At 37.1% G+C, this 13786-nt stretch overlaps 1 protein-coding gene across 2 annotated transcripts in view; it reads left to right on the top strand.

The window, feature by feature from the left end:
* EHHADH (enoyl-CoA hydratase and 3-hydroxyacyl CoA dehydrogenase) overlaps nt 1-13365 on the top strand; it is a 54232-nt gene extending 40867 nt beyond the window's left edge. For both annotated transcript variants that reach the window (XM_036875322.2, XM_036875323.2), the window contains one exon: nt 10163-13365. In XM_036875322.2, the coding sequence (XP_036731217.2) occupies nt 10163-11424 (1262 nt within the window). In that variant the 3' untranslated portion in view covers nt 11425-13365. The remainder of the gene's footprint in view (nt 1-10162) is intronic.
* The last annotated feature ends 421 nt before the right edge of the window (nt 13366-13786 follow it).

Here is a 13786-nt window from a genome sequence, read left to right as displayed (position 1 = left end):
AGAAATATATATTGTGCTTTCATGTATGCGTTTGTTTCAGTGATTAAATAAAAAAATGTCAGTTTATTGAACTAACGAAGATCTAAAATTTTAGCTGGGACACCTCTAAAGAGCATTAATCTGGTCCACTTTGTGGCTTGAATCGTGAGTTGATTTGTAGCCCTCAGACGCGCTCTGAGAGGTGAGCACCGAAGAACTGTGCTCCACCTTCACCAGGTGCCTTTCCTTCCCTACTCCTTTTTCAGGTCTGAGACTTCACCTACACTATGTGACACTTTACAAAGCGCTTTCACATAACTTCTTATTAGTCCCCATGGTCCCTGTGAGATTGTATTTCTGTAGTGTCAGAATTTCACATGAAGCTTGGGACTGAAAGCTAGGAGGCCAGGGTTTTGAGCCCCACTCTAGTTACTCTTTACCCAGGCTAAAGTTGAGGATACATATTGCTATAGCAGTCAGAGCTATCCAGCCTTCTTGTTACTGAGTGAAATGCAGATGGTTGGTTAATTTGGAAAACTAAATGTTTTTAAAAACTTAATATCTTATTATATCAATTTAATAAAAATTGGAAATTAATTATATTCCAGAGAAACTAAGTCAGTGACTTCCAGTGACTGATAACAAACATTCTGTATGCACAACCAACCCCCAAAGCTAGTCAGTGTGAAGTACAGAAGAGTAATATGTAAATAATTTTCACAAAACTGTTTCATCCACAATGAACCAGCTAGGTAACGGACAACCAGCTGCTGTAACATAATAATCTCAGTGGCTGAACACAGTAAAGATTTATTTCCTCCCTGCTCTTCAAGATCATTCTAGAATCAGATTACTTCCCAGCTAGTGGCTCTGCTATTTTCCTGGACAACAGTTCAGCAAACTTTTTCTGTAAAGTGCCAGATAGTAAATATTTTAGGCTTTCTGGGCCATATGGTCTCTTTTGCAACTAACCAACTCTGCCATTGAGAACAAAAACAATGCCATGGACAATACAGAAACAAATTAATGGTTTTCACGCCAATAAAACAGTATTTATGGGCACTGAAATTTGAATTTGATATAATTTTAATGTGTCACAAAATATTGTTCTTTTGTTGTTTTCTTTTTTCAACTATTTAAATGTAAAAATATTCTCAGCTTGCAGGCTGTACACAAATAGGCAGTGGGCTGGATTGGGCCTGCAGCCCATAGTTTGCCCACACCTGCTCTGGGGTCTCCTCCAACGCCTCAGAGTTGTTCTCTACATCCTCTATGTTCTGGTGGTAATGAGGATCTTGTGGAGATTTTTAGGGGCTGCTTGTGATCCCACACCACCCTCCTCCCCTACTTCATTAACCACAACTAGTCTCAGGCCCTACTAGGATACAAGGGGTCTGGAAAATACCGCCTTCTTTGTGCCCAGGGTAAAAGTGAAATGGTATGGGGAAGGAACAACAACATCTTGCCATCAAATAATTTTCCTACATTTTCTGTTCTTATTACCTTTGCTTAAAATATTACTTCTTTCCTTTTCCCCTCCCCATCCTGGGTGGTTCAACTTCCCTGATCTCACCTAATTCAATATGCTCTTTCTTCAACTATTTCTTCAAATATCTTTATCTTGAAGCTTTCTTGATTCATCCAGCCAAAAATAATCTTTTTCCTTTGAATCACCAAACAAATTTGAACTTCTCATACCACTTTACCTTATAGAGAGGATACCTGTGAACTTTTCTTCTCACCACTAGATAATAAGCTCCCTGGGGTCTGGTACCACTCATATTTTTTAAATAGCAGTTTTATTGAGATGTAACTCATATACTATAAAATTCACCCTTTTAAAGAGTACAACTCAATGTAAATGGTGCAGCTGCTATGGAAATCAGCATGGCAGTTCCTCCAAACACTAAAAATGCATTACATAAGATCCAGTAATTCCACTTCTAGGTATATAACAAAAAGCATTGAAAGCAGGGACTAGGACAGATATTTGTACACTCATATTCATAGCAACATTATTCACAATAGCCTAGAAGTGGAAGCAACCCAAGTGTTGACTGACAGATGAATAGATAACCAAAATGCAGTATATATATACAACAGGATATTATTCAGTCTACAAAATAAGGAAATTCTAACATGCTACAACATGAATGAACCTTGAGGAAATTTTGCTAAGAGAGATAAGCCAGTCACAAGCAAACAAATACTATATGATTCCACTTATATGAGGTACCTAAAATAGATGAAATCCTAGAGATAGAAAGTAAAATGGTGGTTGCCATGGGTTGGTGGGATGGAGGAATCGGAAATTATTTTTTAATGGGTACAGAGTCTCAATTTTGCAAGGTGCAGAAGTTCTGGAGATGGATGGTGGTGTTCATTGCTCAACAATATAAATATACTAATGCCATTAAACTACATACTTAAATATATTCATGATGGTTAATTTTATGTTATGTGTATTTTACAATTAAAAAACATTTTTAAGTACACATTATGCCACCAAAAAGAAGAATACAGTTCAGTGATTTTTAGATATTCATAAATTTGTACAGTCATCACCACAATCAATTTTAGAACATTTTCATCACCCTAAAAAATAACCCTGGACCTGTTACAGTCAGTCCTCATTGCCCTTCCCCCCAGCACGTGGCAAGCAGTCATCTAGTTTCTGCCTCCATGGATTTGCCAATTACTAGACCTTTCATATAAATGAAATCATACAGCACATGGGCTTTCGTGTCAACTTCTTTACCTTAGCATAATGTTTTTAGGTTCATTCATGTTGTAGGATGCAGCAGCACTTTATTCCTTTTTATGGATAAATAATACTCCACTTTATACCACCTTTTGTTCATCCACTCATCAGTTGATGGACATTTGCTTTGTTTTTACTCCTTGGCTGTTTTGAATAATACTACTGTTAACATTTATGTACAATTTTTGTATGGACATATGTCTTCAATTCTCTTGGGGATATATATCCATATTTCTATCTACCTACCTACCCAGGAGTAGAATTTCTGGATCACGTGGAACTCCATACTTAATATTATGAGGAACTTCCTAACTGTTTTCTACAGTAGCTGTAGCAGTTTACATCTGCCAGCAATGTGCAGGTTTCCAGTTTCTCTACATCCTGGCTAGAACTTGTTATTGTCTGTTTTTTAAAAGTATATCTCCTAGAGGGTATGAAGTAGTAGCTCATTGTGGTTTTGGTTTGCATTTACTTAATGACTAATGATGTTAAGTATCTCTTTATATGCTTATTATCCATTTGTATATTTTTGGAGAAATTTTATTAGACCCATTGCCCAATTTTAAATTGAGTTGTCTTTTTGCTATTGAGTTGTAAGAATTTTTGTATATTCTGTTATAAGTCCCATATCAGACATATGATTTGCAAATATTTTCTCCCATTCTGTTTCTTTTTCTCTTTTTTATAGTTTACTTTTTTTGTGCTTTGAAGCACAAAAATTTTTTATTTTGACGATGTCCAATTTATCTATTTTTTCTTTGTTTCTTATGCTTTTTGTGTAATATTTAAGAAACCATTGCCTAATACAAGGGCATATAGTAAATAAGAGTTTATGGTTTTAGCTTTTCAGTCTATGATCCATTTTGAGTTAATTTTTTTATATAGTGTGAGGAAAGAGTCAAACATTATTCTTTTGCATGTGGATATCCAGTTGTCTCAGCACCATTTGTTAACAAGATGATTCTTTCCCCATTAAATTATGTTAGCACCCTTATCAAAACTTGAATGGCCATAGTGTATGAATTTATTTCAGAACTCTCAATTCTATTTCATTGGCCTATATGTCTATCCTTAGGCCAGTACCACAGTGTTCTGAATATTGTAGCTTTGTCATAAGTTTTGGAATTGGGAAGAGTGAGTACTCCAACTTTGTTCTTCTTTTCCAATATTGTTTTGATTATTCTGGGTTCCTTGTATTTCTACTTGAATTTCAGAATCATCTTATTCATTTCTGAAAAGAATCACTTGGATTTTTTATAGAGATTATTTTGGATCTGCAGATTAATTTGAATAATATTGCCATCTTCACAATATTAAGTCTTAAAAAAAAGTATTTTGATCCATGAACATGGGATGTCTTTCCATTTATTTAGGTCTTTTTCAGTTTCTTTCAACAATGTTTTCTGGTTCTTAGTGTACAAGTCTTGCAATTCTTTTTTTTTTTTTTTGTAAATAAAGAATTTTAAAGATGTAGTCATACTTTAAAGGGTTTACAGTATAATGAAGAAGAAAACTGGCAATTATACAGTTATTCTTTTAGTTAATAAACCATCTTTGAATACTAGAAATATAATAAGGAGAGAAGCAAATTATACTGTGCATAAGAGGAAAAGAAGAATAGAGGCAAAGAAAACTTGAATTTAATTTTTTTGAGTAATTAAAATTTTGATTTCATGAACAGGACCTTCTCTTTTTTTTTTTTTTGTTTGTGAGGGCATCTCTCATATTTATTGATCAAATGGTTGTTAACAACTATAAAATTATGTATAGGGGAGTCAATGCTCAATGCACAATTATTAATCCACCGCAAGCCTAATTTTCGTCAGTCTCCAATCTTCTGAGGCATAACAAACAAGTTCTTACATGGAGAACAAATTCTTACATAGTGAATAAGTTACATGGTGAACAGTACAAGGGCAGTCATCACAGAAACTTTCGGTTTTGCTCATGCATTATGAACTATAAACAGTCAGTTCAAATATGAATACTCATTTGATTTTTATACTTGATTTATATGTGAGTACCACATTTCTCTCTTTATTATTATTATTTTTAATAAAATGCTGAAGTGGTAGGTAGATACAAGATAAAGGTAGAAAACATAGTTTAGCGTTGTAAGAGAGCAAATGTAGATGACCAGGTGTGTGCCTGTAGACTATGTGTTAATCCAAGCTAGACATGGGCAATAAAACATCCACGTATGCAGAAGATTTCTCTCAGAACAGGGGAGGTGAGGTTCTAAGCCTCACCTCTGTTGATCCCCAATTTCTCACCTGATGACCCTCCTGCGACTGTGCCTGTCTTAGGTTGTTCCTCCCTTGAGGAATCTTACCCGTCTCTGTCTAACCAGTCATCTTCCGGGGCCATACAGGGAAATGTAAAGTTGGTAAGTGAGAGAGAAGCCTTATTGTTTGAAATGGTTAGCTTTTTATTTCTTTGCATATTTTTGCCCTGTAGCTTCTATGCCCAGCATTTGTCTTGAGGTCTCTTTACCACTTGGAAGAATTATGATACTCAGTAAATTTGATATGAGGCACGAATTCTATTTAAGGGTTGTAATTAGGAAGGAAGAAGAAAAGCTATAGAAGTAGCAGGTGGAAGAAAACATGGGAAGATTGATAATTTCTTTGACATATCTTCTTGTAGAGTAACTTCAGCATGTATAGGTTTTAAGCTACTACTTAAATTACGCACACACATTAACATAATAGGAGTATAGTTACATAACCTAAGCATACCTGTAATTACCAGCCATCTCCAGTGAAACCAAGAAAACCAGTTAGGCACCTTAGGCATTTGTGAAAACTTATCTATGATATGGTGGATATTGTCCAACTGAACTTGAACAGTCTGAGAGAAATCAGACAAATTAAAACAACCCATTCCTGGGGAATGTTCACATCCCTTATGTTCTTTTAACAGTAAATAGTCTGTAGTTGTAAGATTTTGGAGCGCTAAAATTTGCACTTCTCCTAATTCTTGATTGAGTTCCAATAGTATAGGTCCAGTCAAATTTGTTGTTTTACTGTATGCACAGGCCAGCTTAGATATCTCCTTCTTCATTCCCCTGGCAAGTCCAGGAACTGGTGGGATGAGTGCATCTACAGCTGTAGCAGTGCGTGGATCTTTCTTGGGGTTTTTTGATGATCATCTTCTGGCATGAGTCTTCCAGAGAGTGCTGATTTTGGAAGTTCTTTTTCATATCATATCTTAGTTCATTTTTGGGGTAGCCCAATTAGGCTTTGATCCTCTGTATAAACATAAACAGACCCTTTGCCTACACTTTTATATGCTCTTTATACCCTTGTGTAGAACCCATTGGAGGTTACCACACAGGAACTGCCTTTTTTTTTTTTTAGTATCACTAATCTACACTTACGTGATGAATATTATGTTTACTAGGCTCTCCCCTATACCAGGTCCCCCCTATAAACCCCTTTACAGTCACTGTCCATCAGCATAGCAAAATGTTGTAGTATCACTACTTGCCTTCTCTGCGTTGTACAGCCCTCCCTTTTCTCCCACCCCCCCATGTATGCTAATCTTAATACCCCCCTACTTCTCCCCCCACTTATCCCTCCCTACCCACCCATCCTCCCCAGTCCCTTTCCCTTTGGTACCTGTTAGTCCATTCTTGAGTTCTGTGATTCTGCTGCTGTTTTGTTCCTTCAGTTTTTCCTTTGTTCTTATATTCCACAGATAAGTGAAATCATTTGGTATTTCTCTTTCTCTGCTTGGCTTGTTTCACTGAGCATAATACCCTCCAGCTCCATCCATGTTGCTGCAAATGGTAGGATTTGCCCTTTTCTTATGGCTGAGTAGTATTCCATTGTGTATATGTACCACATCTTCTTTATCCATTCATCTATCGATGGACGTTTAGGTTGCTTCCAATTCTTGGCTATTGTAAATAGTGCTGCGATAAACATAGGGGTGCACTGATCTTTCTCATACTTGATTGCTGCATTCTTAGGGTAAATTCCTAGGAGTGCAATTCCTGGGTCAAATGGTAAGTCTGTTTTGAGCATTTTGATGTACCTCCATACTGCTTTCCACAATGGTTGAACTAACTTACATTCCCACCAGCAGTGTACTTCCCCTTTCTCCACAGCCTTGCCAACATTTTTGTTGTTTGTCTTTTGGATGGCAGCCATCCTTACTGGTGTGAGGTGATACCTCATTGTAGTTTTAATTTGCATTTCTCTGATAATTAGCGATGTGGAGCATCTTTTCATGTGTCTGTTGGCCATCTGTATTTCTTTTTTGGAGAACTGTCTGTTCAGTTCCTCTGCCCATTTTTTAATTGGGTTATTTGTTTTTTGTTTGTTGAGGCGTGTGAGCTCTTTATATATTCTGGATGTCAAGCCTTTATTGGATGTGTCATTTTCAAATATATTCTCCCATACTGTAGGGTTCCTTTTTGTTCTATTGATGGTGTCTTTTGCTGTACAGAAGCTTTTCAGCTTAATATAGTCCCACTTGTTCATTTTTGCTGTTTGTTGTTTTCCTTGCCCAGGGAGATATGTTCAAGTAGAGGTCACTCATGTTTATGTCTAAGAGGTTTTTGCCTATGTTTTCTTCCAAGAGTTTAATGGTTTCATGACTTACATTCAGGTCTTTGATCCATTTTGAGTTTACTTTTGTATATGGGGTTAGACAATGGTCCAGTTTCATTCTCCTACATGTAGCTGTCCAGTTTTGCCAGCACCATCTGTTGAAAAGACTGTCATTTTGCCATTGTATGTCCATGGCTCCTTTATCAAATATTAATTGACCATATATGTCTGGGTTAATGTCTGGATTCTCTAGTCTGTTCCATTGGTCTGTGGCTCTGCTCTTGTGCCAGTACCAAATTGTCTTGATTACTATGGCTTTATAGTAGAGCTTGAAGTTGGGGAGTGAGATCCCCCCTACTTTATTCTTCTTTCTCAGGATTGCTTTGGCTATTCGGGGTCTTTGGTGTTTCCATATGAATTTTTGAATTATTTGTTCCAGTTCATTGAAGAATGTTGCTGGTAGTTTCATAGGGATTGCATCAAATCTGTATATTGCTTTGGGCAGGATGGCCATTTTGAAGATATTAATTCTTCCTAGCCACGAGCATGGGATGAGTTTCCATCTGTTAGTGTCCCCTTTAATTTCTCTTAAGAGTGACTTGTAGTTTTCAGAGTATAAGTCTTTCACTTCTTTGGTTAGGTTTGTTCCTACGTATTTTATTTTTTTTGATGCAGTTGTGAATGGAGTTGTTTTCCTGATTCCTCTTTCTGTTGGTTCATTGTTAGTGTATAGGAAAGCCACAGATTTCTGTGTATTGATTTTGTATCCTGTAACTTTGCTGTATTCCGATATCAGTTCTAGTAGTTCTGGTGTGGAGTCTTTAGGGTTTTTTATGTACAGTATCATGTCATCTGCAAATAGAGACAGTTTGACTTCTTCTTTGCCAATCTGGATTCCTTGTATTTTTTTGTTTTGTCTGATTGCCGTGGCTAGGGCCTCCAGTACTATGTTAAATAACAGTGGGGAGAGTGGGCATCCCTGTCTTGTTCCAGATCTCAGAGGAAATGCTTTCAGCTTCTTGCTGTTCAGTATAATGTTGGCTGTGGGTTTATCATAGATGGCCTTTATTATGTTGAGGTACTTGCCCTCTATTCCCATTTTGCTGAGAGTTTTTATCATGAATGGATGTTGAACTTTGTCAAATGCTTTTTCAGCATCTATGGAGATGATCATGTGGTTTTTGTCTTTCTTTTTGTTGATGTGGTGCATGATGTTGATGGACTTTCGAATGTTGTACCATCCTTGCATCCCTGGGATGAATCCCACTTGGTCATGGTGTATGATCCTTTTGATGTATTTTTGAATTCGGTTTGCTAATATTTTGTTGAGTATTTTTGCATCTACGTTCGTCAGGGATATTGGTCTGTAGTTTTCTTTTTTGGTGGTGTCTTTGCCTGGTTTTGGTATTAGGGTGATGTTAGCTTCATAGAATGAGTTTGGGAGTATCCCCTCCTCCTCTATTTTTTGGAAAACTTTAAGGAGAATGGGTATTATGTCTTCCCTGTATGTCTGATAAAATTCTGAGATAAATCCATCTGGTCTGGGGGTTTTGTTCTTTGGTAGTTTTTTGATTACCGCTTCAATTTCGTTGCTGGTAATTGGTCTGTTTAGATTTTCTGTTTCTTTCTGGGTCAGTCTTGGAAGGTTGTATTTTTCTAGGAAGTTGTCCATTTCTCCTAGGTTTCCCAGCTTGTTAGCATATAGGTTTTCATAGTATTCTCTAATAATTCTTTGTATTTCTGTGGGGTCCGTTGTGATTTTTCCTTTCTCGTTTCTGATACTGTTGATTTGTGTTGACTCTCTTTTCTTCTTAATAAGTCTGGCTAGAGGCTTATCTATTTTGTTTATTTTCTCGAAGAACCAGCTCTTGGTTTCACTGATTTTTGCTATTGTTTTATTCTTCTCAATTTTATTTATTTCTTCTCTGATCTTTATTATGTCCCTCCTTCTGCTGACCTTTGGCCTCATTTGTTCTTCTTTTTCCAATTTCGATAATTGTGACATTAGACCATTCATTTGGGATTGTTCTTCCTTTTTTAAATATGCTTGGATTGCTATATACTTTCCTCTTAAGACTGCTTTTGCTGTGTCCCCCAGAAGTTGGGGCTTAGTGTTGTTGTTGTCATTTGTTTCCATATGTTGCAGGATCTCCATTTTGATTTGGTCATTGATCCATTGATTATTTAGGAGCGTGTTGTTAAGCCTCCATGTATTTGTGAGCCTCTTTGCTTTTTTTGTACAGTTTATTTCTAGTTTTATGCCTTTGTGGTCTGAAAAGTTGGTTGGTAGGATTTCAATCTTTTGGAGTTTTCTGAGGCTCTTTTTGTGGCCTATTATGTGGTCTCTTCTGGAGAATGTTCCATGTGCACTTGAGAGGAATGTATATCGTGTTGCTTTTGGATGTAGAGTTCTATAGATGTCTATTAGGTCCATCTGCTCTACTGTGTTGTTCAGTGTTTCCGTGTCCTTACTTATTTTCTGCAAGTCTTGCAATTCTTAAATTTATTCAGAAACATTTTATTCAGAATGCTTTAATGCTATTGTAAGTGTAATTGTTTTCTTAATTTCATATTCAGTCTGATTTTTGCATATTAATCTTGTATCATGCAACCTTGCTAAACTTGTTTTTTAAAACTTAATTGTGTGTGTGTGTGTGTATGTGTGTGTGTGTGAATCCTACTCATTGTTATATGTTCTGCAGCACTTAACACAGTGCCTAGCCTTAACTAGTATTCATTCCATTTGTATTCCTTGAATTGATCTCTTTAAAAGCCACATTGCTACAGAAGCTTTCCATTCACTGGGTAATTTTCTAGTTCCCACTACCACTGAATCATTTTTTTTCTCCTTCACTCTTATCTGCAGGCCTGGGAACAATGGGCCGAGGTATTGTTGTTTCTCTTGCAAAGGCCAAGATCCCTGTGATTGCTGTAGAATCAGACAAGAAGCAACTAGAGGCTGCTAACAAGATAATAGCCACTCTTTTGGAAAAGGAAGCATCTGAAATGCAACAGGGTGGCCACCCTTGGTCAGGACCAAAACCAAGGTTAACTACATCTATAAAGGAGCTGGGTGGTGTAGATTTAGTCATTGAAGCAGTATCCGAGGAAATGAACCTGAAGAAGCAGGTTTTTGCTGAACTGTCAGCCATATGCAAGCCAGGAGCTTTTTTGTGCACCAATACTTCAGCCCTGGACATTGATGAGATTGCATCTTCTACAGGTCATCCTCATTTGGTCATTGGCACCCATTTCTTCTCACCAGCTCATGTTACAAAGTTGTTAGAGGTTATTCCAAGCCAATACTCTTCTCCTACTACCATTGCCACTATTATGGACTTATCAAAAAAGTTGAAAAAAGTTGGGGTAGTTGTAGGCAACTGTTTTGGATTTGTTGGGAATCGAATGTTGGTACCTTATTACAATCAGGCATATTTTTTATTAGAAGAAGGCAGTAAGCCAGAGGAGATAGATCAGGTGCTGGAAGAATTTGGATTCAAAATGGGACCTTTTAGAGTGTCTGATCTTTCTGGGTTGGATGTGGGTTGGAAATCTCGAAAAGGGCAAGGTCTTACTGGACCTACATTGCCTCCAGGAACTCCTGCCCGAAAGCGAGGCAACAGGAGATATTGCCCAATTCCTGATATGCTCTGTGAATCAGGACGATTTGGCCAGAAGACAGGTAAGGGCTGGTACCAATATGATAAGCCATTGGGTAGGATTCACACACCTGATCCCTGGCTTTCCAAATTTCTGTCACAGTACAGAGAAACCTATCACATTGAACCACGGAACATCAGTCAGGATGAGATCCTTGAACGCTGCTTATATTCACTCATCAATGAAGCATTCCGTATCTTGGGAGATGAGATAGCTGCTACCCCAGAGCACATTGATGCTATCTATTTACATGGGTATGGATGGCCAAGGCACAGGGGTGGGCCCATGTTCTATGCTTCCACAGTTGGGTTGCCCACAGTGCTAGAGAAGTTGCAGAAATATTTCAGGCAGAATCTTGATATTCCACAACTGGAACCTTGTGACTATCTGAAAAAATTGGCTTCCCAGGGAAACCCTCCTCTGGACGAATGGAAAACCTTGGCAGGACCCTCCGGCAGTAAACTGTAATTCAGCCTTCTAGGTTATGCCTCACATGCTGGCATCAGGTAGTGCTCACTAAATTTCATTGAAATTCAATCCAAAGATTCAAAGTAAGAGTGTTCTGAAATACACAGCAAAAGGAATAATTGGCCAACTAAACCTCCTCTTTTGATCTTCTATCTGATGATTCTAATGGGCCAAATCTTTAGGAATGTGCTTCTTATGCCTCTGAATCTGTCCCTGTCAGATAAATTATTTCAATCCCAGTGAATAAACTTGTGGTAATACCCTAACAGCTATGGAGAGAGCCTCAGAAATAAGTTGATGTTTCCAAGTAAAACATTTTATTCATGGTCATAGAGAATGTCATCAATTAATTACTGATAAATGCAATGTCATAAATTCATTTTGACCCCTTTTAACCTTACACACAGCACTGATGGGAAATCTTATGGATCCTTCATTCAACAAACATTCATTGTGTACCTCCTGAGCATCATGCGCAGCACTGGCAGACCTAGAGTCCAGAGGAGCATTAACCCAGCATAGAAGCCTGTGATGAAGTTCAGTCCACAGCCTCAGAGGTGGAGCGGAGGTAGATGGCAGAGTAGAGTCAGCAGGGAGGGTCTCTGTGACTGAGCATGGGAAGTTACTCGAAGAGAGGCAGGGTATTAAAGGCAGAACAGTATTACAGCTGTAGGCAAAACAGTTGGGAACTGGTGAGGGAGCCAAGTATTTAGACTAGAATGGGAAATCAGAGTATTTTGGCAAGTCATGCTCAACATACCGCCTCTGTTCAAGGCCCAGTCAATGTGCACAGTTGTGCTTTCTTCTGGCCGGGGGGCTCAGTAATGTTGATAATAATTTCCTCAAGACCAGGGAGTGTCTACAACCTGGCCCTTCTTTATTCTTCTGTTCCTGAAGAAATAATAGAAAGTAGTAAGTCGTTGTCTTAGTGTAAGAAGATCTTAGAGTTACTTAGGGTTCTAATTTCCTCTGATTCTGTGATAGAGAAATGATGCCAGTTTCTTTGTCATGATAAGCCTTTGTGATGTTGAGTATGGAAATGGTGGAATCTTGAAAAAAATCTAAAATTATTGCAAAAAAATTTTATATAATTGTATAATAATTATAAGAGTTCTCTTTTTACTTTTCGTGTGATTGAAAGTTGAGGGGCTGGTCATCACGAAAACTTGGAAACATGTTTTTATCAGGGTTATTCATAATAGTCTCATATTAGAAACAACCTAAATCTGTGTCAGCCTATGAATGGATAAACAGTGTTTGTATATAATATACAAAAGAATATTGGCCATAAAAATAACTGAAATGCTGATACATACTACAACATGATGAACCTTGAAAATATTATGATAAATGAATGAAACCAGTTGCCAAAGGCCACATATTGTAATGGGCATATGAAATGTCCAGAAAAGGCAAAAATCTATAGAGACAGAAAGCAGGATAGAGGTTGCCTAAGGCTGGGGTGATTGAGGGGTGGAAAATGCAGAATGACTGCTAGTGGGTACGGGGTTTCTTTTTCGATTGATAGAAATGTTTTGAAATTATTGTGGTGATGGTTACAAAACTCTTTGAATCTACCAAGAATCATTGAACTGTACATTTGAAATGGGTGAATTGTATGGTATGTGAATTATATCTCAATAAGGTTGTTAATAAGTAAATAAATAAACAAATGGGGACAATTTGTTGTCTTTTGGTGTAATACAATAAACTATTTTCACAATATTTTCACCAGCGAACCCAAACAAAATTATATAAAGTTCTGATAGAGAAATCCTGAATGAATATGGTATAAGTTTTCCATTGTAAAAAACAAACAGACAAAAGCTACCTAGAATATGCCTTGAATTGTAGTTAAATCGAGAATAATTTTTGAGAGGTATATTGCTGGGTTTTATTATAAATTAATCCGTGAAATTAAAGACATCAGTAATGTAGTAACTTTGTCTCCAAAGTGTCTTATTTTCAAATTAATGCTTACACACACAAACACATAGGTTAACTTTTTCTTCTTTAGACCTTGAGTGGATTTTATTTTGGGTTCTTAAAACTCTTTTTCACCCTACAGTAACCTCTAGATTGAGACTTTGAAACTAGAGCATCCATGAATGGGTTTTATGAGTTAATAATCCCTGAAACTTATGCTAATGTTTGTGTATATGGATATGAGTGCATTTCTTAGAAGAGGTACCACATCTGACATCATATTCTCAAAAATGCCTATGACCCAGGTTAAGGTTAAGGACCAATATTCTGTATGTAAAATAGGAATAAGAAATATGAGTTCATTCTTATTTTATATGAAAGTAAGCAAAACTAATTTGTTGGGTCCTACATACAACAGTGGTTGAAAGGATGAACC

The sequence above is a fragment of the Manis pentadactyla genome, chromosome 1, assembly GCF_030020395.1.
Source record: "Manis pentadactyla isolate mManPen7 chromosome 1, mManPen7.hap1, whole genome shotgun sequence".
In the NCBI taxonomy this organism is placed as follows: domain Eukaryota; kingdom Metazoa; phylum Chordata; class Mammalia; order Pholidota; family Manidae; genus Manis; species Manis pentadactyla.
Note: the sequence above shows the minus strand (reverse complement) of the source record. Positions and strands in the feature narration are given on the sequence as shown.